A 26,057-nucleotide genomic window follows, 5' to 3' on the forward strand; every position below is an offset into this window, starting at 1 on the left:
CACAAGAGAGAAACTGCTCATGATTCCAAGGATTTCTAATCAGAATAGCCTTCATGTACATTTATTTATCTTCTTCTTCTTGTAGACCGAGTTGTGTTAGAATACTGAGGGAAACCACATAACCTTAGCATTTCAAAAGCGTTGTATGACACATATTTCATCTGAGCACACATAGAGGTTTAGTATATTATCATAAGCAATGATCTGTGAGCTATATGAAAGATTAAAGTGGATTGTAGTTTATTCTAGTATTTGCATATATTTGGATTTTAAAAGCAGTGCAAGTTTGCCACCCAGTGGACACCATTTTTACGTGCAACTATCTACCTTTCGAAAAAAATAAGAGATCAACTTATGAGACAGAACCTTGTGCAAAAAAAAAATTGAATACGGCTTTGCTCCTAAAAACATAGCTCGTAAAAGTCAATAGTAATAGTTTTGGTCTCAAATAAATGCGTCTTAATGCGGAGGTTCAGTCTGAAAGAGGAAACCAGGTGAACTAAATTAATCACTAATCAAGGCAGTGCTACTTAAACTGCTGACCAACTGGCGAAAAATGCCTGTTATAATTACTCCTATAGTAGATACTCTGACGCGTCAAAAATGAGTAATGATTTATCCAAAAAGAAGGGCAAGGGTTCGAGCGAGAAAAAGACAAAAAGAAAAGCTAAAAGAAGAGAGACTTACGCGATGTACATCTATAAAGTTTTGAAACAGGTAGGAAGACAAAGACAGTCCGCCGCTCTTATGGTCGCACTTGTCCCGCTCGCAAAACTACTGACACTCCTTTACCTGTCTGCAGGTCCATCCGGATACGGGGATTTCCAGTAGAGCCATGAGCATCATGAACTCTTTCGTGAACGACCTGTTCGAGAGAATTGCCACAGAAGCGTCCCGGCTGGCTCAGTACAACAAGCGCTCCACCATCACCAGCAGGGAGGTGCAAACTGCGGTGAGGCTGCTGCTGCCCGGGGAGCTGGCGAAGCACGCCGTGTCCGAGGGCACCAAGGCCGTCACCAAGTACACCAGCTCCAAATGAAGGCTGCAAATGTGTCGCCTGCATGTTTGCTTTCAGTTGGCGAGGATTCACTTTGTTGTTTACCTCAATAAAAAAAATAAAAAAATCCTTGTAATTTTTAGCACTTTTTTTTAAAAAAATTTAATTTGATAAATTCATAAACATCAACATTAACCACTAGATGGTGCAAGTGCACATTTGTACAGCGGTCTCTGCTTTACAAATCCTGTGCGTGGAACACAACAGAACTGTAAGAACGTCTGATTAAAATATATGAATACATACATGGAGAGATGTTTTTCGTGGTAAAACGTGCACGAGCTGTATCTATGCTTCAATTCGTACTTGACTGGCATTTCATTATATTAAACTAAATATATTTTTCCCCCTTCCACCCCAAATACAGAATTCTTTAATGTAATACCCAGCTCAATAGCCCCCCAAAACCGCAGCCTCTAAAACAACTGTATTATAGCCTGTACAATTACTCTATAAAAACTGGGCATTTAGACTTAAATAACAGGATTTTTTTTAAATAAAAACTACTCTTCTGATCTGAACTTGGGCTACACAAAGTGTAAAGTCACTACACCGCATAACTGTACAGTTTTCATGGATGAGAAGGAAAGGTTGAGTTTCAAATCATGGTCCAGCTCCTGGAATTTTTGCTTTCATTTGCAGATCATTACAACTCAGTGTGTGGTCAATAATCTCAACTACAAATGGAATGCTGTAACTTACTGTATGTTCACCATATAACAATCACTCTAAAATGCTTTGCCTGGATTGAAAAGTGATCAGTTTGTTTCAAATTCTTATATCTGTCCCACATAAGGACATGATCGTCAACTCCTATCAAACTAGAATCAAATGCAGCACCTGTTTTTGAGGATGCAAGGAGAGCACAGCAGCACTAACAGGTGAGGAATTAAACAGGTGTCTGCCTTGTTAAAGATTCTGGCAATTAGGGAATCTGCATGCAGACAAATGCATCCGAGAGATAACTTGAGGCATAAATTTGACGGAAACGTGTGAGATTCTGTAACACCCATTTCTGTGTGTGATAAGGATTTTACTCTGCTGCAAATGTTTTGACCATACTCTTCTCCTGGATTTCAATAGCTGTAAACATTGTGACACCATAACGTTCACATGGCGCAGCATGTTTTATGTCAGCCTGACATTAGAAATGTGGGGAAAATAAGCTGTACAGGATTACCAAATATTGCCAGGCGTATTTCTATGTCAGCGTGACATTAGAAATGTGGAAACATTTCAGTGTTTCACTGGATGTACGAGTCTTTGTGCGATCTACAAATATCCAAATCATGGGGTCAGGGATGAGTATTCAAAAAATATAGTAGCATTCAGCTTTTTGAATTGGTGCCCTTCACCCCTGATGAGGTTCCCATAGACATTGGAAAACGGTCATTATTAAGCTATCCTTCAAAATATTTAATATATTTATAAACTGACAGAGGAAATAATACAACATTGTATCCTTGTTATGCATTTTAATCAGGTTTTTAAAAGACGACACTGAATAGAACTTGATTACGGCATAATGACACTAGCATTTGCACCAGCTCAATCTGCATAAGATGGAGGAACTGATAAAGGTCTCTCTAATTAGGATGCTGTTTACATCAGCCTTTACATACACCTATTAGGCATCTCTTATCAACATCCCACAAAGCCAGACTGACTGCGATAATGCACTTGGGTGTGACTCCACTGACTGTTATTGTTGAGATATCCATTTCAGATGTTTCTCAGTTTTCCTGGTAATGATATGAAATCTACAGATGTTATTATGAGGGTGATGCAGTCTTTGATGGCAGTTACTTTGCTCATGATTATCGTGGTCATTTAGGTTTTGCGTCTTGCACCCTTCCCCATATCCCCATCGTGCCCGTGCCTTGTGGTAGTCATTGCTGTCTGCTTTAGGCAGAGTGCGATGAACACATTATGGATGGGTGCATTAGTGAGTGATGCAGAGCCTGGGATGACTTGCCTTGTTTTCATGTGAGAGTGCATCATTAGAAAATGTTCCACTTGGCAGGGAAGCGCGTATTAACTGCAACCGCAATGAAATGAGGTTGTGATAGATGTTTAAAGTTATGAAGGACTATTAGGTTGAAATATGAACCTCTCAATTGTCATGATGAAACAGAGGGCTATTTGCGTGGTGATCAGTGCATTGAGAGACAATTGGAATCTGCAAAGACCGATACAATGCATTATAGGTAGTGGGCTCAGAGCTGAAAGAGTACAGAAAAAGTAATCAAGCCTCCACTGAACAGTTTGGAGTTACTTTTCAATTCAATTCTCTATAAATTCATTTTGGTTCTTCACCAACATCTCAAGCATTGTGATGAGATCTGAGGAGGAGCAGCAAACCGGGCATGTTGTCTAAGTCCTGTTATGGACTCTTACGAGCCATTTAGTGAGCTAGCACAGAATTTTTATAAGAGGTGCTTTAATGACACAAATTTTTAAAGCAGACTGCGTGTGCCTACATGAGTAGGTCCGCAAAAATAAGAGTATGAGTAGAAGCAAATCAGAACCAGAAGACAAACCACATAAAGGCAGTCACAAGCCTCTCATAATGTTAGCAGCCAATTAAGCATCCTCATTATCTCCTATCATGTTTCCATGGTGACCTGCGAATTATTCCAGCACCAGAATGCAAACTTCAGACCCCGTAGCTCTTCAGCTCCCCATAAATGTGAGCTGAAACGTGGAAATTGCATATTAATTGCTCGCTTTTCTATACAGAGTTTCCAAAATATCACACTTGGTCTGGTGACTCCTGATAATCAATGAAATAGGAAACACCTGATGGAAAACTGAGTGTGCTGCTGCCAATATAATGCTCTCCCTAAACTGAGACTCACTTAAGTTGCCCTGATTCCATCTTAAACTAACAACAGATCCAATTGCAAACCCATTAGCATTTAATATCACTGTAATTACTGTGTACATTTCATTTTGTTCGCAGTATTTTAAATGGCTGCTCAGTGTGGTGGGAGGGCTATAGTTTAATCTCTTTCTGTGTTACTGTGTGCCACAGTACTCAAAATAGCATTAAGAGTCTCATAATCATAGGGAACTAATTGCCTATAATTGCGTAAATGACGTGCCTCACCCTCATCAGGGCTGCTGCTGATGTCCAGCCGCTCTCCGCCCTGGGATAGGAAAGGGATTGACCACGATGCAGAAAAGCTAGGAGAGACAGCTACTGGTGGGTAATGTGAAGAAACCAAAGATCTAATATGTCAACGGGGGGCTATGAGGGCAGGGGGTGTTGTGACTGCTGATGCTTTTTTGTTGTTATCAGAGTTGCCTCCGCTTCACAGAGGGGGGAAAAAGAAAAAAAACTAAACACGAATGCCCACCATTTGAGAAATGAATTTATCGAAGTGGCTGTCTTTTTCCCCATTAGTAAGTGTTTAGTTCAGCGTTTTAAATAATTGCGTTACCAGGAATGATATTTAAAATACATTTGGGAGTCAATGAGGCGGGAAAGTGCCTACATGTTTTGCTGATGACACCCGGGCCATTTGGAAGACATCAAAGTAGAGAGGAGGTAGCCCAGATGCATATTATAAACTCATTATGTATATCATTTAAAAGGATGTACTCCAGCCGCAAAAACAATATTCCTAGTCTCTCTCTGGTAATGTGTGTTTTCAAAGTTGAAACTCTTACTCGCTTTCTGTTTAATGTGGCATCTATTACCAAACTGTAACATGAAATGAATGGCCTTGATTTCCAGAACAGTCATTAAGGTATAGAGGACATGCAGCTATGCCTCTGTGTTTTCAAATGCAAAGCAAGGTAAAACCTCTTCACCGATGTGTTTCTCCACCTGTAGCTCAAACCTTGTTTTCTGTGGAGCTTGAAGGGTCCTTGGTGGCAAAAGCAGATAAGCGCACCTTTGAATGTGTGTTTTGATGTATTGTGTGTCAGATATTTAGATGGTCACATCCAAATGAGTCAATTAGCTTTGTAGAAACTCAAAGGTCATTTTAAGCCATCACCTCCAGCCATGAAAACCCATCCTCGGTGTTTAGGAAGCTTCTATCTTACCACTGGAAAATGGCCGTTCATCAGTCAAAAGAGATGTTTATCAGATGCCTTGCGAGTAGGCTTAAGAGGCTTAATTATGCGGCGTCCCTCTGCTATCAGAACACTACACGTGGGGCAGAGTGACACAGCGGTTGCCAGTCATTCAGCCTAATGTTCTAATGCACGGAGCCATGTGGATACAGAAAATCCATTAGAGCTCTTAGGAGAAAATGCTGAGCAGAAAAAGACATTTTTAAAGCCACTCACAGAGGCTTACAATTAAGGTACTCTTATTTGCTCTTCCTCTAACATGAATGTCAAGACATTTTTTAACCCTAAAAGTTACTTAAATGTTTACATTATACAGTACTTTTTGAATTTCTTTCATTGACGTGAAAAGCCTTGCTGAGTATTATCGAGTGACTTGACATATACTAAGATAGATTTAGAGTCCAGAAGGTGGAATCACATTGGAAAGTAGCATTACTATTTGCTGAAATTTGAAATACTTGTGTACATAGCCTACATACATACATTTCTCATAAACGATTTGCATGATGTGTCATTTAGAAAACATGGTTCGATAACCTAAAAAAATAAAATGTCCTGAGTTTTTTCAACTCATTGTTACTTGCAGCCTGACAAAGAGCTTTAAAGGCTGGCTGGAGGCAAACAAGATAGGTCTGAGTGGCTGCATGTGAGACATAAAAATAGCCCTCCTTGTCACACCGCAGGGAGGGTCTCATACCAAATATCAAAACAACTCTGTGAACCAACCCTGTGAACAGCCTGCAGGCACAAAGTGGACAGCCGCCAGGGAGAATTCAACAACAAAAACCGAAAGAGTAAGACAGGCCTTTTTTAGACAGCCTCGCTCAGTTACCCAAACACATCTTACAAAATTACTTTTCTCCTGGAGAGGTGAGCCAGTTAGCATGTCCCGAGGCAGCTTTGTCTTCTCACCCATGGCCTTGCGTTCTCTTGAACATGACAAGGACATGCTGGAGAGGTGCAAGTACAAGAGACAGCTTGCCTCCCGTCACCTCAGTAGCTATATGCTGAAGAAAGAGGCCATGGACAAAACACCACTGAGATCCAGCATTGCCCAGCTACCGGCTATCTGCCAAGATCTGGTCATTCAAAATGCTTTCTATACAGGAGACCTTGAGGCTATGCAGCGCCTTTTTCCAAGAGGATCCACAGCTAACTTTGTCATCGAGCCACAGGGTGGGGAAATGCGCTGGGTTGCCCGGGGGGAAGGTAAGAGACATCATCTGTCTTCATTTGGAATCTATTAAGCAGTACATTTCATTTCACAAAGCATTGCTGGTAGATTTTGATATTTCTGGAGATTAGCATCCAAAAATCTGAAATTTGAGACATTGAATGACAGTATCTGACCCTGAGTGTTGAAACACACAGTAATAGAATATTTATAGAACCAGATCATGAGGTAATATTAATAGTAACTATTAAATATCCACCCTACATAATCTGATCCAATTTTCTGTGTTCAGTGCAACATGATATTAGTCAATTACACTCAACTTTGGCCCTTCTGTTAAAATAATAATATGCTGCTGTTGAAAGTTTCTTCGTCAGTTTTTCCTAATAAACTGCTTGTGAATGTTGAGGACAATAACATAAAATTTTGGATGACATTATATCCCAAAAAGGGTATTTACCGCAGTGTTTGGTGCTAATGATTTCATATTTCTTAAGAAGAGCGTGTTGCATCTAATTTCTTTGACTCAAAAATTATGCATTGCATTATCCATGGACATATCCATTTAGTGGATCAGCTGAAAAAAAGCAGGTTGAATATATTGCACTGTAATTGGCTCCTGTGTCACTGCACTGGCAAGGTTCACAGGGTCAACCAAAAGATCACATGTCACCTCCCTGAAATAGCCCCATCTGCACAAACAACCTATATTAGTGGTCCTTTCGCTAGAAAGTACGCAACCTAATCAGTTAAAAAACAGACAAACAAGCTGGGAAATGGCTTACTCGGCACCTAAAATAAAATGGCACAAACCAAAGAAGTACAGAGAAGATGTGATCGCCACAGCCAAGGCTTCAGGTTGTGTCCTGCAGTTTTGGAATTCTCTGCTTGTAGGCGATGAGCTGACTATTCTCAGCATTGTGGACGACGATGAATACGGCAACCTTGTCCACGCCATTTACGACACCAGCAATTTAGAGGAGTGGAAGAACTTCAGTTTTAACTACAGATGCCTCAGTAGGTTTTGAGATCATTCTTCTGTCTCATTTACATAAGGAACAGGTGGTGGAATGTTGAATTTCCGTTTATTGAGAAATACACTTATCGTTATGCATTATCATGAAGCTAAACAATATGCTTAGCTAAACCATAATTCTTCTAACATCTCTGCTGCTTACTAACAATACTCGTAACTCTGAGATGACCTCATGCCCATTGCGCTTACAGGACTATGGTCACTTACTTATGAGCAAGACCTGACAACGCCACTTCACATCACAGCTGGTCGGGGTTTTACAGAGTGCCTGAGACTCTTGCTGCAACGTGGGGCAAATGTAGACCTGGCACCTGGGGGCACCACTGCCCTGCATGAGTCCTGTGAAAACTGCCAACCCGAGTGCACGAAGCTGCTGCTGCTCCATGGTGCCAATGCCAATGCAGTCTCCGAAGATGGCCTCATGCCTCTGCATGTTTGCATGAGTCCCGAATCCCTTGAGTGAGTATAGAAGAATAAAACCAAAAAGTAGGCTCCAGTAGAAATTGCAGCCATTTTCAACCAACAGTTCGTATGTCTTAGTATCTGTCAGATGCTGCTGGCTCCAGCAGCTGCTCAATCTCTTAGTGTTTTTTTATTATTAATAGTTTAGTTTTTTTTACTTTTTTTTTTTACTTTTTAACAGCAGGTAAGAGTTATTCAAAGTCAGTGTACTGTGCCATCTTTCTACCAAAGTTTAACATTAGCCACCATGAGCTGCCAGTCATACCATAAAGAAAACAAGCAAATTATTCATTTAGAATTTAAAAGTCCTCAAGTTCAGTTGTCAGATGAGCAAACACTATCCATAGTGCTGGACAAGGAGTTAAAATGTTCAGCTCAGAGTATTTAAATCAGTTCTAGTGAACACATTTGGAACATGAACACAAACAGAGAAGTGTTGATGGAGAGATACTTCAGCTCATCTAAAGTATTAGGACTATTGGGGTATATGTCAGAAAAAAAAACAAGTTTCAGAGCGTTTGATCTAAATTATCCTTTCTCCTGTTATTCTGTGGGCAGATGTGCTAAACATCTCATTCAGTATGGTGCTACAATCAACGGTCGCTCTCTGGAAGAAGGTGACACTCCGTTACACGTTGCAGCCAGGAACGGCCTCCAAGACCATGTTGAGCTCTACCTGCGCTATGGAGCAGCAGTGGACAAACAGAACGACGAGGGTCTCACACCCCTGAATGCGGCATGTTCGCAGCCTCAGGAGTTACAGGACCTTGGGCGTTACTTCAAGGTGTGCCAGATGCTGCTGGGGGCAGGGGCTGATGTCCACACCATGGACCAGGACAAGCACACTCCTTTGCACATGGCCTGTAAGAATGTAAATCCAGACATAGTGGACCTGCTGCTGGCTCATAATGCCTGCGTGAACGACATGGACTATGGTGGTGAGGCTCCCATGCACAACATTCTGAAGGTGGTGGGCTACAAGGTTTCCCATGATCCTGAGAGGATTGTCCGCGCTCTGCTCAACCATGGGTCAATTCGAGTGTGGCCTGGAGCTCTCCCCACGGTAAAACTTTAAAAGTTGTCTGAAAAGAAATGTGTGCTCAAGCATTTACAGATTGGTTGGAAGCAAAATAACATACTTAAAGTAGGAAACAATTATTCATCGAGGTGGCTCATTTTGCATAATTAGCGAGTGCTGCACATGTAACACCTTGACTGAGAGTCTTGAAACACTCTGTTCAATGCAGACTTCACAAGTTAACATTCAAATCATTACCATCTTATGACACAACATGAAGTGTTGCACTCTGCGGGAAACAGACTACAACTATCAGTGAACCCACGTGCACCAGACAAAATGCTTGGTTCCTAATTAGGCAAGTGTTAATAGGAGATTAATTAGCACTAATTGCATAATTTCCAGTTAAACCCCTGGAGGGAAGACCAATCTGTTCATTTCACAAGTGTTTAATTACTTTATTTCTTCAGTTCTATGGAGTCACAAGCTTGCTCGTGTACTCAAATGACAGTTGCACAAATCTGATTGCTTTGCTGTGAGTTGTGATGTTTCTTTTCAGGTTTTAAAGCACTGCTCAGGATCTCCACGCACCATCGAGGTTCTCCTGAACGCTTACAGTCGCCTGAAAGTCACAGATACCTGGGTTGAGTCTGTGTCCGAAGATGTGTTAAAGGTAAGCTAATTTAGTTATTAATTCATCAAATTAAACAAAGAGGGGTGTTGTTGAGCAAATATCCATCCATCCATCCATTTTCTATACCCGCTGAATCCATCAGTCGGGTCGCGGGGGGGCTGGAGCCTATCCCAGTGGTCATCGGGTGAGAGGCGGCTACACCCTGGACAGGCCGCCAGTTGAACAAATGTCTGATTTCTTAAAAATAGTTTATTCTACTTCCTCATCAAAGTATTTACAATATTTCCCTTCACAATAAAATTATATGATTTGGGCAGAGTATCCGATTACCACCAGGAATAAAAAAAATGCTCAGATAAAACCATTTCAATTTCAAATTATTTTTGGTAATAGAAGCTTAGTTTCTTTTCTATACATGAATACATAATTGATCACAGGAAATTAAATTTACCATAATTGTAGTGGTAAATAATTAGCATTTTAAGATATAGGGTGATTGTAAAACAATGAAGTGAGAATTTCAGTGTTCCACTAAATATATTTATGTCAATTTGTGTTTTACTCCAACCAGAAGCACAAAGAGTTCTATGAGTCGATCTTCTCCTTGGCAATGAATCCTCGCTCCCTGCAGCACTTGGCTCGCTGCAGACTCAGGACCTTTCTGGAGGGCCGGGTTCACAGGGTTGTCCCAAAACTTGATCTGCCTAACTTCATGAAACACTACCTGCTCCTGGAGTACAGAGGATACATGCACTGAAAGTGCCTCGTTGTGTTATTTAGTCTAATGAAACCTTGTGCAGCTAGAAGTTTAAAAATGTCATATTATTTTAGTTTTTATTGTCACACTTGTTACAAATCTTGACCAGCATATTCTGCCACACATAAGCTCCTCTGAAGAAAGAAGCGGCAGCTTTCTTCTCTGTCACTTTAATTCTATTATGGTTCAGCAAAATAATATGTGTGACTCTGCACCACCAGAGGGAGCTATAGACTAGAACTAAGAGAGCATAGTGGATTTGCAATTTTATGTTTTATATCTTTTTTCCCTTTCTTTCTTTTTGTCTTTTTCTTTCTTTTTTTTTAATTATTTTCTTAATGTTAAAGAGCTAAGGAGTGAATTTCATACGCAATGACCGTCATAGTTTGATGTTAACACGCACAATAATTATGTGTGGTACTTTGAAGAGTGCCATAAAATGTTTGCATAAATAATTGTTCCCACGGAGACGATTGCAATTAGGAGATTTATACCAAAATAAGCCGTGATATTAAAAAAAAAAAAAAAAAAACAGCAATGAGACCACTGTAATCGGCAAATTCCTTTTAAAAAATTATTTTTTTTAAATTGTTTTCATCATTTTCGGTCTCTCTTCTTTTGAAATCTGTTGATTGGTGTCAGTGCCTTCAGATTCGGAGAGAAAAGTGACACAAAATAAACTTTAATAAAGTAAAACAGCATTTAAGTTTTTCAAATACACGTGAATCACATTGGAGAACTCTTAAAGAGGATGTCTGAGCGCATCTATTCTCCTACTTTTTTTCACAATATATTATTAGTAACGTTTAGTCTTTTCAATTTAAGAGCTTGTGGCAATATATAAAAAAAAAAGCAAACGGTCATTTTTGTCAACGAGGAATGTCCAAAATCAAGTTTATTGTTATTACTAATAAAAGGTTGAAGGTGTTTTATTCTTTCTTTTTTTTCAAATTAGAATTATCCTTATTAGCATATGTTTTAAACAATTTAAGCCCAGAATCATTCTATAAATAAAACAAACATTTTTAAGACAATTTACATATTTCATTAGAATTTAGAATTGGTCTTTCTTTTTGTCCTTTTTCTTTAATCAAAGTGACTTAAAACTCATTTGTAAAACAATGAAAAGAGGAGCAATAATAACAGACCAACTGGGAAAAGAAAGGGTGAGGCGCTCGAAAAATGGTTTCAATAGATCAAAGAGAGGTGCTGCTGAAGTCACTTGCAATTATAAGAATTAGCCTGGCCTGGCCCTCCACTGCTAATCAGAGTCGGTGGTGATATGTTTATGTCCTCGTGCAATCAGACGACCAGTTGGAGAGCATGGGCACCCAGCACTCAATAGGGCTAATCATCATCAGTTCCCATTGCCATTTGAAAGGTGAAATGATCTGCGATTAAACCAGTGCTTAAAGAAAAGAGCAGAGTGATTTTTATTTTCCACATGCATCTTTGATCAGAGACAAATCACTTTTCCTGAATAAGGGCAGAGCTAAATTTGTGCGTTATTTGGATTAAAAAAAATGTTCTGGGTAGCCTATATAAATTTAGATATGATCAGGAAGAGACGTTAAAGTTTTTTTTTTTCATTTTTTTTTTCATGAATGTTCAATACAGTTTCCTCGAGTTCAAACAAAGTGGAAAGCCACTCAGATTTGACTTTGGCCACTGCGTGTCCGTGCCCACACTGCTGATGACCTCACTTAAGCGTCTTTTATCTGGATCTAATTCCGCACAAAGTATCTCTCTCCAGGGAACAATTGTTGCAGCACTTCTCTCTCTGAAGCCAAACGCATTGTTTTTCGCCGCGGAGAATGGGAGAGCGAGCGGAGAAACATCTGCCTCTCCTCCCTCCTGACTCTGATGCCCATCGGCCCCAATATTCCAACAAAAGCCACCGTTGTTTTTCGCTGTCCCTTGAATCCAGAGTAATTACTTATCATCAATCAAAATTAATAATAGCTGATTGGGTTGGTGTGGTCAACGATTATAGAAGGGGAAGGGCTGGAGCAGTCTCTCACACCGTTTTCGCAGTCAATGGTGAACCTGGTAAAGGGGGGAGGAGGGCCGGGGGTGCGACTCGTCTTTTTGGTCTCCACTGGGAAACTACCGCCTCTCAAGACGGCCAAAAAGTCAGAGCCTGAATAAGGAAATGAAGCGTAATTTGAGGAAGATGGATGAGCCCCCAGGGAAACACCCCCTTTTCTTTCCTCTTGTATTGCAGATGATAACCAATGCGCTCTCGCCCTCTGTTTCTGCGCGCACACACACGGTGCATCGGACAGGGGCGGAGGGAGGAGTCGCAGAGAGGGGAGAGGTAGATAGATAGAGAGAGCGTGTGTTTATCTCTCAGTGTGTGACAAATAAGAGGGAAAAGGGTAGCGCTTGGGCACACAACAAAGCGCACAGCTGACTGACGCGTATAGAGTGCGGAGATCCGGAGAAGCAGTCCATTCCCAGGGATGACAACACGCCAGAGGATCTACTTTCAATTCACTCTTTATTTAAACTGAAAGTTGTTGCGCGTGGCAGAGGAGAGGACATCTGCTGTCAACTTCTCACCAAATACGAGTGTTTGCCTGCAAAAATGCAGAGACCGGGCGGTCAAGGGACGGCGTTTTCAATCGATTCCCTGATAGGGACCCCTCAGCCCAGACCGGGACACCTGCTCTACACGGGCTATCCTATGTTTATGCCGTACAGACCTTTGGTCATCCCACAAGCGCTATCCCACTCGCCTTTATCGTCTGGTATACCTCCATTAGCGCCGCTGGCTTCTTTTGCGGGACGGCTCACCAACACATTCTGCGCCAGTTTGGGGCAGGGAGTGCCATCCATGGTTGCGCTCACCACAACGATGCCAAGTTTCTCGGATCCTCCGGACAGTTTCTACCCACCGCAAGAGCTTCCTGGTCCCCGTTTAAGCGCCGCTGACCCAGGAGAGCGAGCGAGGAGACAGGAAAGTCCGCATTCTGAGGAGCTACACAGCCGGGACAAGAGCGCCGAGCTGCTGAACTTCTCGGAAACTTTTCAAACAATATCAGGTTAGATTCACATGTGTTTCAATTCATGCCGTTTGGTTATTTTTGAAACCTCGAAGCTGAAGCGTAAAAAGTTACCACGGTCGGTAAAATGCGTTAAAGCACAGCTTGTTGGCCCATGGCGAAAGTTTTTTCACCGGTTGGATCCGTCTCATTTCAGCGTTGCCACATTCGGACAGAAATGTTATTATGAAACACGTATCATTTGAATCTGGAAAAATAGCTTAATAGAGAAGGAACTTATAAGAGTTTTATTTTTTTTATTTATTCTTTCTCACCCTTAGGTGAAATGATATCTGAAATGGCCCTCACAACATTATAAAAACAATTGGAGAACACGCGCGTTTTAACTTAGAATCAATGTGTACGTATGTGATTACATTTTATTTCTCAGTTGCCAAAAGTGTTAAGATGCGGTGAAAAGATGCAGAAAAACAAAGAGATTGAAACTTTTTTTTTTCTTCAGAATTCAGAATTTTGATCAACATTTCCCTTGACAATTATCAGCCTTCTTAAAACGAGCTGGTTGTTTTGTTTTTTAGACATTGTGTGAGACATATAGCTCCTAAACTAATTTCTGAACAGATTGTGAATAAGTGTGTTCTCCTCTTCCTCACATCTTAGGTGAGACCAAACTGTACAGCTCAGACGACGAGAAGCTGGACCTGAAATCTGCAGACACAGTCTGCAGCGACCGAGAGGACAGCTCCGCAGACAGCGAGAACGAAAGTTTCTCGGACGGGAACAACTGTGGCCCACTGTCCCAGAAGAGCAAACTAAAAACCGGCTCTCAGGAGACGCTGCCCACCGGCAGCTCGGCAGGGAAGAGCCGGCGGAGACGAACAGCTTTTACCAGCGAGCAGCTGCTCGAACTCGAGAAGGAGTTTCACTGTAAAAAATACCTTTCACTCACTGAACGCTCCCAGATCGCACACGCACTTAAACTCAGCGAGGTGCAGGTGAAGATTTGGTTTCAGAACCGCAGGGCCAAGTGGAAACGGATCAAAGCCGGCAACGTGAACAACCGCTCAGGAGAGCCGGTGAGAAATCCCAAAATTGTGGTCCCCATCCCAGTGCACGTCAACAGGTTTGCTGTGAGGAGTCAACACCAACAAATAGAGCAGGGGACCAGACCATGAACTGAGATGAAAAATCAGAACATATCGATAATATAAACACTTATACTGACTGTACCACTGACTCTTTTGAACGCATGAAGCACAAAAAGGAGGATTCAGTTTCTTTTTTTTTGTTTTTTTTCTGAGAGGTGAGACTGAGGACTTGCTCACAAACAGATCAAGTATTTGGCAATATGCTGTCATTTTTATTTATTATGATGTGGATATGTAAATAGTGGGTTTAAAAAAGAACAAGATACAAATGGGCACTAAGAGATGTAACTGTAAATATTTTCTAAGTATTTATATGTTGGGCCAAAACGTTCTGTTGTTTATGTGCATGTCCTCATTTCTGGATTTTGTGTTTCGTACAATTTGTTGACCACGTTTGCATGTAATTGAAGATGTTTTACATTTTGTTTTGGCAGGTGCAGGAAGCACCTTCGAGAGCTATTTGTGGGGGGAGAAATATGTGAAGGAAATAACGAACAAACAAGGGACAACTGTAAAGTACAATTGACCTAATAAATCGCTTTATACAAAAGGTGGAATCCAAGTGGAATCATTCAAAAAAAAAAAAAAAAAAGGATTTATAGCACGACAAATTTATTGTATGGTTGCTAAGACTGTTTTTAGATTGTTTCACCCTGATAAAATTAAAAATGGCCTGCACTGTGTAAACTAAATGACTGGTTGTAAACGGAAAACTGCTGTCAGGCGGCTGCTTTCAGGTCATTTTAATACACCTGAAACAAAATATCGCTATTTCATGTTTACTTCTACAGTATTTATGATATTTGCTTAGATTTTCCAAAGGGTTTCACAGAAACCTGAGGTGTTTTATTTTGAATATTTAAAGAGCCTCAGCTAAAAAAAAAAAAAGGTTCGCATGAGTCTGAACGTTTTCATTGATGCAGGGTCGCATAGATTTGAATCTCCTGAAGTTACAGATGATTCTTATTTTCAGTTACATCGGGGCCTAAAAGGTGGATGGCTCGTTTTTTAAATAGCTGCAGTCATTGATTTCTCTTTAGGAGGCCATGTTGTCTCAAGTGGTCTGATGGACCCTCATTAATGCTGAGCGCATTCAACACACTGTAATGAACTTCTCTATCAGTCGGGACAGGCGCCAAAAACCCAAGGCGCCTCCATCCAATTTCACGGTAACAAACTTTATTTAGGTAAATCAAAATTAGGATTCTGTTGAAACTTGAATTTAAAGAGAAGGTATTTCTGATCAGACAAAAATGAAGGCTTAAATGGAGTTTTAAAATGCTCAATGAAGACTTTTTTACTCTTGACGCATACAAGATTGTTTAATTTTGTCCAACCAATTTAAAGGATTTGATTGGACATTTACAGAAAAATATCCGTACATGTAGGTAATAATTCAAATTTGCTGCCAGAATTGAACATTATGGATTAATGTAGGATTAAGAAAAAATATTCACTATTGAGGATGAGCCATACGGTTTGCAGATCATTTCAACATTTTATTTCTTCATTTTAAAATTTTTAATAACAGACCTCATATGAGCAAATTAATTTGATGGTTTGATCAGTAATAGAGGAAATGTGAAGTACCAGACAGCAGTATTTTAATAATCTGCTGCTGTAATAATATATAGTCACATTCAGGAAGGAGAAAAAGGGGCCTAGTGTTTTTTTTTAATAGAAACTTTCATGTGCACAGCTCTGGCTTTGGTCTCTCTGAACAGTTTCCAGAAAAGTCTCATGTTGGAATATTTTCACTTCACCTCAGAGGGAAGGAAGCGATTGGTCTCCCTGCCTCCAAAAAAGACAAACCATGTTTAACCTTTCACAGCAGCCTCCTCTGAAGTATGCTGATGGGGGCAGATTCTTCAAATATCTTGCATCTCAATATTTGATTAAATAAACTAGATTTATTTTGAATAAGTATTTAGCCATTGCATGAGGCATTTGAACATTATAGGATAACATTCACTTCGATTTAATATCCCTCAAGCCTGTCATGGATACACATCCTAAAATATGCTTCATCTCAGTTTGACCTCAGAGCATAAACAGGCCTTCCGTGACCTGGGCACCCATGAGTAGTAAAGTTTATTTCACCGTCCACCTCATACATCAAGACTGTGACACTCGAATGGGGATTCAAGGAGTGACGATCGTGTGAAGAAGCAGTGAGAAGTTTTATGATGGTACAAGAGCTGACTTAATATAGACGGTCAATTCCACAACATTGTGCCAGAGTGCAACTGCTATTTCAGTCCCCATGAGCTGCACGCTGGAGGTGATGAGGAGGAGCAGCGATCCAGCTCAGCCACGAGCTTCAAATCAAGGATAAAAGACTTGAATTACTTCTAAGTTTCTCTGCTCATTTGACAGGGAAGCTTATTAAACTCTTTCTTAATATACTAAGGTCCCTTGTAAATGTTCATCTTTTCTTGTCTTGTTGTAATAAACTCTTCCTTTAAAGCTGCATATTCTATGTTTATGTTTATGTATTTAGCAGAGGCTTTTATCCAAAGCGACTTACAATTGAAAAAATATATAACGTTACAGCTAATTTTACAACTAGAATCTCAAATTGAAATATCAGAAGTTCTTTCCAGCAAAGGCGTGTAACTATTTCCTCTTTCCAACCTGCAGAGAGAGGGAGAGGAAAACGAGAGACCTCATTACTGGCCGGTTGTGTGAGTGTGCAGGCTGTTCAGCACCGACTGGAGGCCTGACTTCTTGGGAGGGTCCGGACGGTTGTGGCTACAGTGATGTATGGGCAGATGCATCAAATCGCACAAGATAAACAAGCGATGAGTTTCATCAGGGCCATCATAGCTTTAATTTGGCTGCCTAATGAGTCAGATCTAGTGGTGGAGATAAGAGTTGTCAGAGGCCTGGCTCTAATGAATTTCTTGCCACTTGTAATCAAGGTTGCCTGTCTGAGGGGGGATGATTAATGGAACCCTGGAGGATTCCCTCGGCCCTCAGCCTTCATTACAGCTAATGCATTCTCAGGCAAATTAACAGCAAAATGCAGGCAAAAGCCAACGGGGAAGGGGAGAGAAAGAGAGAGGGAAAAGGAGAACGAGAGAAGGTGATGTGAAGGGAACATTTACAGAAGACAAAAGAGTGAGAGGGGGTGATGAGGAAGATACTGTAGCACTGTAAAACAGGTCCGCTGCAGGAGAAGGAAAAGGATGCAGCGATGTACTGAAATCTGCAGATGAAAGCGAGGATGTGGAGATAGGTATGGAGACATGAGTTCAGAGGAGTCAGAGAGGGCAGAGTGCAACATGGAAGTACTGGTCAAACATGACAGAGCTGAAATTGATAAATGGATGTTAAAGTCTGTGGGGAATCCAGGGGGGAGCGATTGTGAGACTAAGCAGACCGGAGCGGATATAATTATTGGTAAAAAGGTTAAAGGGCTGAGGAAAGGAGGAAAAAAGTACGGAGCAATGCCAACATATCCAGATCAAGACAGGCAGTAATGAACATGTAAGATAAATGACTGCTAAATGCCACCTTGATGCAACATTCAAGTCAGGACTGGACACATTATTAAGTGCCTGCTAAACAGGCCGTTAAAGTAGCCTGTGGTAAAGCAGCTCCTAGGTGTTATGGAAATATGGATTTAATGTTTGCAAATATGGTCTCGTCAGGTCTTTGTGTACCCATCCATCAGCCTCAGACCCACCTCTGCAATCTTGGAGGCAATTTGTCTGAGAAGAAGTGGGCGGCAGAGAGCCCTCCTCACTGTTTAGCAGGCCCTGATGAAATATCAAAACATACAGCAGAGCAAGCAAGAGCTCAAGTGTCACCACAACAAATACGACTGGCCAGGGTTTGCAAAGATGACAGACAAAGTAATGAATTAAAGGACAGAGTTTTTGTCATGGCTTTTTGGGTTACATTTCTCAGGAGGTGTGAAATAAATAAACAGCAGCGAAGCTCAGTGTGAAAGAGACCTTCAAATTTGGACTTTTTAAGACATAATATTAAATCTTCTATAATTGATGTAGTAACATTTGGGACAAACCTACAGAGAAGAGTCACCTGACTCAGAAGTTTCCTCAGACTTTTAACTTTTCGTCTTTTGTGTTTACAGACGTGCAACTGCAAATCGGAAAGAAAATTTGTTAACTTATGAAAAAACGCTAATCAAAACAAATTGCTGTATGTCTACATTTAACTGAATTTTTAATTCATTGCAGATAGCTCCAACCCAATATGTTTTCTCATTAACCTACTCTTATCTGTGAATATCCATTCCATTCATCCATTCCTAAATTTCAGGACAACAACTTAAAAAAAATAATAACTTTAGTATTAATGATGTCATTATCTTTGTTGTTATTTCAAACAGGTTTACTTTAAGGTGATTGTTACCATGATTTGATTTTGAGGAGCAAAGAGCAAACAGAGGAACATATAAATGAGAAAATCATTTTAATCATTTCATGACAAAGTTCCCTTAAGTAAAAAATGGAAGGGATCTGCATTTTTCTCTATCGACAGTACATCATAGGAATCATATAGTGCATTATATGGTTTTAACTAGGAATCTGGAGGAATTTAAATTTGTAAAAGTCAAGGTCTCAACCATGAGGTGGACACCTGTGATCCCCAATACCTCAGACTGCCATGCAACCGCCATTGATCAATGGCTAATTTAACTACATTGGCTAAGGTTTACTGTGAGAAACCTTTGCTAAGCACTACAAAAAGGAGTTGCATTGCCACTTAAAAATTTACAAAGCAAAAGTGAGCCTTATGTTAACCTTGCTCAAAGGAAACATCAACCTGTCATCTAATGGACCGTCACACAGTGGAAACTACCGTACTGTGGTCAGACACAGTTGGCTCCAAACCAAATACAACAGGACCACCCAGAGGATGAAAGACAAAAAAAAGGACATCCACATTGTTCAGCAACAAGTTCAAAATCCAGGCTCTGTGATGGTATGGAGTTGTATCAGTGCTCTTGGCAAGGCTCATTGACACTTAAGTGATGGTAGCCATAAAGTAGAAAGTTCACTGAGATTTTAGAGCAGCATTTGCAGCCTCCGAGATGACCACTTTCCCTAAGACATCCATGTATTTTTCATGTATTTAAAGAAAAAAATAATGCCCGGAACTCTTCATCAACGTATCCTCTATGCCAGAGTGTCTCACTGTATAAGTGCGCTGAAAAAGAATGACAACAATACAAAGTGGTAAAAACTTTACTGTACCAACTTTTTTGGAATGTGTTGCAGGCCTGAAATCCGGAATCAATGTTTAAACAAGTTAAATTAGATAGAAAAGACAAAACAGAAAAGATGTTTGGTTCATTTTTTGTTACCACAAGAATATAATTTCCATTTAGGATAAATAAAGTAGAATTTTTTTCAAATTTTATTACAATTTCATTTATACTGTCTGCAATGAAAATAAAGTCAAATAAATTTAAGAATTACATTGAGTTTATTCCCAGCACGCTTATCTGATTATTATCCTATTTCTTCACTTTATTCTTCATATTTTAGCCAACAGATTTGCATAAACAGTCGACAAAAAAGCATGTGACCATAAAAACGCATTTAACAGCTAGGGAGCCTTAACTGACTTATATTTTTCAGGGGGACACAACTATGACGCCATAATTAATTTGAAATGGATCCGATTTAGTTTACAGCACCCAAACAATTTAATTACATTCAGTTTCAAATCTTACTGAATTGTAATTTGTGCAGGAATACGTCACGTTACCATATCTTATATGAAACTGTCTGCACCCTTCCGGCTAGGAATGCAAAGACAACACAACATACAAGGGAAAACATACATTCTAATCTTCAGTTACTTCCAGTGAGGAAGTTGATTGAGGAAATTTGTTTTCAGAGCCCCTAAGCGTGACTCTGTGGCTCCTACATTCTAAGGCTGCACTGATGCAGGAAAAGGCCCAACTAAAGAGAGACCAGGTGATAAAGCGCAAACAAAGCTGGCCAACAGAGAGAGGAAGGGGATGAAGATATGCTGAGACAAGATTAGCAGGAAATAAGAAGTGGATTAGTGAGGGCTTGACTCCTCTGAACACTGAGATCTTTCAGTTTTCCCAACAGTGTTGTGCTGCCTGACACTAAGCTCAGCTCTTTATCTTAATCCTCTTTCAGCAACTGTTGGGGGTCCTGCAGGCAGGAAGTGAAGAGGTTGCATTACTTACCTCAAGACGGGGCCTGGCTGAGTTGCCTCCGACAAGAAGTGTGAAGAAGGAACATGCAAAAGAGGAGGACATGAAATGGCAGTACTTGAAGTGATAATGAAACTTACTTTGAAAGAGTCTCACTTGTCTCCATGGCCTCAGCAGTTACATGAACAATGGGAGCATGATTTGGGGGGTGAAAAACACATACACTAGACGAATGTGTCAATTTTCCCAAATCCAGGGAGGGCTACATTGTTTTATTTGAGTGTTTATTAATAGGTCAACAGTCAGCCAAGCGTCCAAGCATACAACATGTTACTCTTTAGCTTTTGCTTTTGTTTCACGTTCTGAACGCAAAGGAAATACAATAGGAAAATGAACAAAAATAAACAAACAGAAAGATATTTACATACTGCATTATAAATATGTCAAATGTACATCATTATACACAAGTACCAAAGATGGTCGGTTAATGTCGAGACCTAAACACCTGAAGTACCTGAAAAATATGCATAAAGATAAACAAATAAACTTATCAAAACAGGATGTGTGGGTCAAGAGGACCTAAACCAGTTCACTATGTTTCTCTAGAAGGAGCTCGTCTTCAAGGTAAAAGCATTAAGCTAATATGTACACTTCATATTGTGTTTAGGGCAGAGCAGGCAGGTTTCTCGTGTTGTTGTCTTCCTGTCATCAAAAGTATGTAAATAAGGAGTAAGGTAATCACTGCACACATTAAACCCCTCCGTTATCCCAATGAAATTAACTCAGTTGGTCAAGTAACAATCAGAAATAAGGCCAGTATCACAATACAGTAGGAGTACAAAAAAAAAAAAGTTGCATTTGTGGCCACTTCTTTGGAGTTCTTAAAAGATTCAGCCAACATTATGCAAACATTTGTGTTAGAGATAGATATGGAGGTCAATACAGCTTTTAAATATTTGTGTAATCTAAAGAGCAAAAAGTATCAGTGAAAGTCTCAAACTCTACGCTCCATTATATCCACAGCGGACAACGAACATCCTGTCTGTTTCATCTGTAAAGACTAGCCAAACTGCATCTTGGCTGCAACTCCGTAGAACCTCTCAGACACCAGAATCGGTCACCTCATCAAAATTTAAAGCTGGGGTAGGCAGTATAATTGTGGCAAAAAGTTTACTTTCCATTCAAAGTCTACTTTGTGACGGTATACCTCACCCTATAGGTGATATGAAACTTGATTTAATGGCAGAAAATCCTGCAGGAAAAAGAGTTTATGTTGTGTCTTTGTGAAAAGCCGACATTAATCCAAAAAGGAGGATGTACTCTAACAGCGCCGAATCACATCAGCAGAGTTACATTTAGTGAAAACTATTCACAGCTTACTGTTCTTCACTACTAACTTCATTTTCCTGTAACATCCAACTGAGTTGTAGTGGTTGATGGACTGTGTAGGTAGGCCGACTATAAAAGAGAGAAGCAAGAGTTTGGAATTTTAAGAAAAGGAAAACGCATCTAAAAAAAATGTCAAACTATTAATTCACAAATGTCCTCCCTTGACCACATTTTAATATTCAGTTGGCTTTAAAAACAGAAAACACTGTAAAGGAATAACAAAATCGTGCAGATAAGGTGCCAAGTTATAAGCTGCTCTGTAAACACACATCCTGCTTTTGTAAACCCATAAAATCAAGTCGTTTAAAAAACCTCCCAAATGGCATTTGCAAAAAAATACGGAAAATGCAGCCAGGAGTCCTCTCTTACCCAAATTAATATTTACTATGAAGGTACTAACAGACTGATATCTGTACATTTATATAAACGAAATCTAATCATACTTCCCTCTGGACCTTTTTGCTGATATGAATCTCTTATATCGCCCTCACTTCAGTCACATAGATGCATTTTGTTATCTCCTTGCTTTCAGGCTGATGGGTTTTCAGGACAGGGCAGGTTTAAGGAAAAGGAAAAGGCTGCTTTTATATCAACTCTAAAAGTCTGAACGAGTTTTCTTATAAGGAATAAGGCGAAGGAACAAGAACTACTTTTTACAGATATCTGTACATAGAAACACATTTGCTCCCAAACTTTCCTTTAGGTGTCCGTCTTCTCTCCAGTGTCCTTTGTGAAGAGAGATGCTGTGAATGCCCAAGCGCTTTCTGCAGCACACGGTTACTGACGTCGATATAAGCATGAACGTATCGTACAGTTTTGTACAGACACACACACACACACACACACACACACACACACACACACACAGTACCACAAATGTATTTCACAGCAACAATAGAGGATATGAGCTTTACAGTACCAATTTTACATCTTTCAGCCACAGGAACTGAATGAAGACTCCAGGACGCGTATGGTCTGAAACCGTGTGAATCTGTGTCAAACAATTATCAACACAATCTAGTCAATCGAGAAACTATTCCGACAAAGACATAATGGTAGAATTTCACAGTTTCAATCAACCTTTGAATGATTTCTGATTGAAGAGGCACGCTTACTAAGCCATGTGGCTCAGCGGTCATAAAAACATTGTGCCCCTTAATTCCTTTATAGTAACAGACACTTTTACTGAAGAATTGTGATAAGGGTGGCAAAGGAAATTACTCACTTTCACCCAATAGGAATCAGGCAATCAACTGCTTTATGATGATCCAAATCCATTTCCCTGTGAATTAAGTATCTAAATCATTTGGTCTCTTTAACTATAATTGCTTTTCCTTTGTATATGGATAGTATGTCAAGAGTTTGATAGCTGGGTTAAAGACATGCATCATTGTGAAAGCTGTAACAATCGTTGTTATGAGAGATTTAGTTTCTCCACACATCAGTCTTTGTCACTTGTACAACTATTCCATACAGCTCTGTGTTATGATGGTTAGGCTGGAAAATTTGAAGGAAATTTCTCATTCACACTCATTATCTACTCAGTTCACATCGCAGAGGGGGAAGACATAAAAGGAAATGTTCAAGCATTAAGGAAATGCTTTTCGTAGGGTAGGTATGAATGCCAAAGTAAGTCATTTGTTTGGTTGATGCTTAAAAAACAAAATGCTTAAAGCTGATCATGATCATTTTAGACCACGATTGAATAAATTTAACAAACAAAATGAATAAAAATAACAATATATCTATATATATATATAAAAAAAAACAATGTACAGTCCAAGCCCCAAACTTGCAGCGCAGTGGAATATCAACAGTAGGTCCAACACTCCTGATATCTCTCCATTGGTACTGATTCTGGGTTACACAGTGAGAAACAGAGGAGGAAGTACTAAGGATGGATGCGGGTGGCTTTTGTGTATTTTTGTCTGGAGTTGCTTTATGGCTTCTACATGATGCTGATGCTGCGGTTGAGCTCACACTGGGCATTGTTGTTGTTGATGTTGGGATTGCGGCGACTCATGTTGGGGGTGGCCACAGAGGTCAGGCTGCTAGAATCGTTAGGGCAACCGTGTTGAAGCAATATGTCGGCGCACTCCTGGCTTCCGGCTCGTCGTGCGTAGGACAGCGTTGTCTGTCCGCGAGCATCTCGACTTTTTACATCAACACCATACTGTGGGAGAGAATTACACACATAAGAATTCACAAAAGGTATTATTTACTGCTAATCATCAACAGTATATTGATGGAGTTTTTACGTTATTATTACATTTGTAATAATAATTTCTGATCAGACTTAAAACTCCTCACTGATTGTACATTATACTTAAATTGAGTGAAATATAACTGTGGTTTGAAATGCTTGAAGGCTAACGATGCATTTTTTTTAAGGGAAATTCAAAACAGAACAAGATTTTATGACTTTCTAGGCCCCAAAATCCCCTGCTTTCAAGCTGATGAGCTGTTTTATATTGACTCTTCTAATACAAAGTACTTAGGGGATAGGTATAGAGACATGAGATCGGATGAGTCAGAAAGAAGGTTTGTGAAGATATACTCTGTTCTTAGTGCTCATTCACAGGTGCTGCTACTGAGTGTCTACCAGTCAAATGAATAACAAAATAATTGAAATACATTTTGACCAACTGCACAGAGACACTATACACTCTTTATTTAAGAATCGAAAATATCATTTTGGCCCTGGGTCCTTTGCATTTCCCCTGAAGTCTAATGTCTAGGGTAGATTAGACAAGTTAAGTATGAGGAAATGTGAAGCAGAAGCCAAACCAAGAAATACGCTTTGGCTGTATTAAAACAAAACGCTTCAATGTCACACGTTCCTACGGATTTAGATTTTTCTTGTCTCCATCAGTGGTGTCTCCTTATTCATTCTAGAACTCGCTTCACCACCACAGCTTGCAGCACGCTTGCATCTTCTCAGCTGATTGAAGTGGGCATGAATGAGTTTGAATGTTGGTAACTTTGTTTATTCCCTACATCCTGTGGTGTAAGAGTACCAGGGAAATTACCCCATGAAAGGTCCTAATTCCTGGAAAAGGTTCCTGTTTGAAATACACCAAACAAACCACAGAAAACTTTCAGGGGGTTGTATTTGGAGTGGACATTGCGCAGAGGAACTTTGCAAACAGAGATGGTGATAATATATATAATATATATATAATATGGCGATATATATGTTTTCAGTATCTCTTCACAATCATTTTTTTTCTTCTTTCAAGGGCATGATTTCAATATCATTTAAGTCCCGGTTACAACCATGTACACTTGCAACATGAAAAAAAGCACATCTGGTAAGGTTATCAAAAAAGGTCAACTGATCCACCGTCTTGCCCATACACAGATATCAACACTTAAAATGCCCATCCAACTCTGACCACTCCCCTCAAAGCCCAGGGAAGCACACTCACCCAGATGAGCAGCTGCGTGATGACTACATTGGCCATGGCACACGAGAGGTGCAGTGCGGTGCGTCCGTCTCCGTCCCCGTAGGTCTCATTAACCTCCTCTTTGGTGCCGTGGGCAAGCAGCAACACCACCAACCTCAGGTCATCCTCTACCACCGCCCGCAGCAGCTGCTGACCCAGAGGAACATCTGACTGGGGCAGCCCCACCAGGAACAGCTTCTGCTCATACTTGGCTCGGATCCAGCGTTCCTTCTCCTCCCTGGAGAGAAATGACAGGGCGCTGCAGGTCAGGAGGGTGAAACATGGAGGACATGCCATGAGCAATTTCACACCTTGGTTAAAGAACTTTCAAAATAATTTAGAGGCAGTGATTTAAAGGCGAAGTCATGTACAAAAGCAAGACTATAGACACACGGGGGAAACATTACTGTAATTGGCCTACGAGGCTCAGCGGAGTACAGTGACATTTCTAAATTATTAGAGCACAGGAAACGGACTTCAGTATCACAGTAGGAAATAATACAGTGAGATAGGCTGGAGAGACGAGAGAATGCCAAAGGGTGTGACGCTTTGGGCAATATTCCAGTTTCTAGTGATTATGGTCGTCAGCATGACGGTTAGAGCCTGGCCAGCTTTCTAAAGGTTACACATCTTGAACAGCATGTCTGGGGTGGACAATACAGGAAGGCGGGGGACATATTTTTAT

The 26,057-nt window shown here is 40.3% G+C and overlaps 4 protein-coding genes across 8 annotated transcripts in view; 3 read left to right on the top strand and 1 right to left on the bottom strand.

The window, feature by feature from the left end:
• The first annotated feature begins 603 nt into the window (after nucleotides 1–603).
• On the top strand, nucleotides 604–1,039 carry h2bk1 (H2B.K variant histone 1). Its single transcript, XM_075482261.1, has 2 exons — nucleotides 604–717; nucleotides 803–1,039. The coding sequence occupies exons 1-2, from the start codon at nucleotides 604–606 to the stop codon at nucleotides 1,037–1,039; spliced, it is 351 nt and encodes a 116-aa protein (XP_075338376.1).
• A 4,799-nt stretch (nucleotides 1,040–5,838) lies between these two features.
• asb10 (ankyrin repeat and SOCS box containing 10) lies at nucleotides 5,839–11,148 on the top strand. 2 transcript variants are annotated; one of them, XM_075483213.1, is made up of 5 exons: nucleotides 5,839–6,349; nucleotides 7,542–7,809; nucleotides 8,371–8,875; nucleotides 9,390–9,503; nucleotides 10,036–11,148. In XM_075483213.1, the coding sequence occupies exons 1-5, from the start codon at nucleotides 6,025–6,027 to the stop codon at nucleotides 10,219–10,221; spliced, it is 1,398 nt and encodes a 465-aa protein (XP_075339328.1). In that variant the 5' UTR covers nucleotides 5,839–6,024; the 3' UTR covers nucleotides 10,222–11,148. The 2 variants fall into 2 exon arrangements, with proteins under 2 accessions (XP_075339328.1, XP_075339329.1); XM_075483214.1 differs by lacking the exon at nucleotides 5,839–6,349 and adding an exon at nucleotides 7,036–7,331.
• Nucleotides 11,149–11,848: 700 nt separating this feature from the next.
• Nucleotides 11,849–14,876, top strand: gbx1 (gastrulation brain homeobox 1). Its single transcript, XM_075483215.1, has 2 exons — nucleotides 11,849–13,265; nucleotides 13,887–14,876. The coding sequence occupies exons 1-2, from the start codon at nucleotides 12,809–12,811 to the stop codon at nucleotides 14,399–14,401; spliced, it is 972 nt and encodes a 323-aa protein (XP_075339330.1). The 5' UTR covers nucleotides 11,849–12,808; the 3' UTR covers nucleotides 14,402–14,876.
• A 5,898-nt stretch (nucleotides 14,877–20,774) lies between these two features.
• Nucleotides 20,775–26,057, bottom strand: part of agap3 (ArfGAP with GTPase domain, ankyrin repeat and PH domain 3) — a 123,778-nt gene continuing 118,495 nt past the window's right edge. For all 4 annotated transcript variants that reach the window (XM_075483218.1, XM_075483220.1, XM_075483219.1 and 1 more), the window contains 2 exons: nucleotides 25,355–25,610; nucleotides 20,775–24,099 (listed from right to left, as the gene is read on the bottom strand). In XM_075483218.1, coding sequence (XP_075339333.1) covers nucleotides 23,875–24,099; nucleotides 25,355–25,610 — 481 coding nt within the window. In that variant the 3' untranslated portion in view covers nucleotides 20,775–23,874. The remainder of the gene's footprint in view (nucleotides 24,100–25,354; nucleotides 25,611–26,057) is intronic.

The sequence above is a fragment of the Odontesthes bonariensis genome, chromosome 14, assembly GCF_027942865.1.
Source record: "Odontesthes bonariensis isolate fOdoBon6 chromosome 14, fOdoBon6.hap1, whole genome shotgun sequence".
Taxonomy (NCBI): Eukaryota; Metazoa; Chordata; class Actinopteri; order Atheriniformes; family Atherinopsidae; genus Odontesthes; species Odontesthes bonariensis.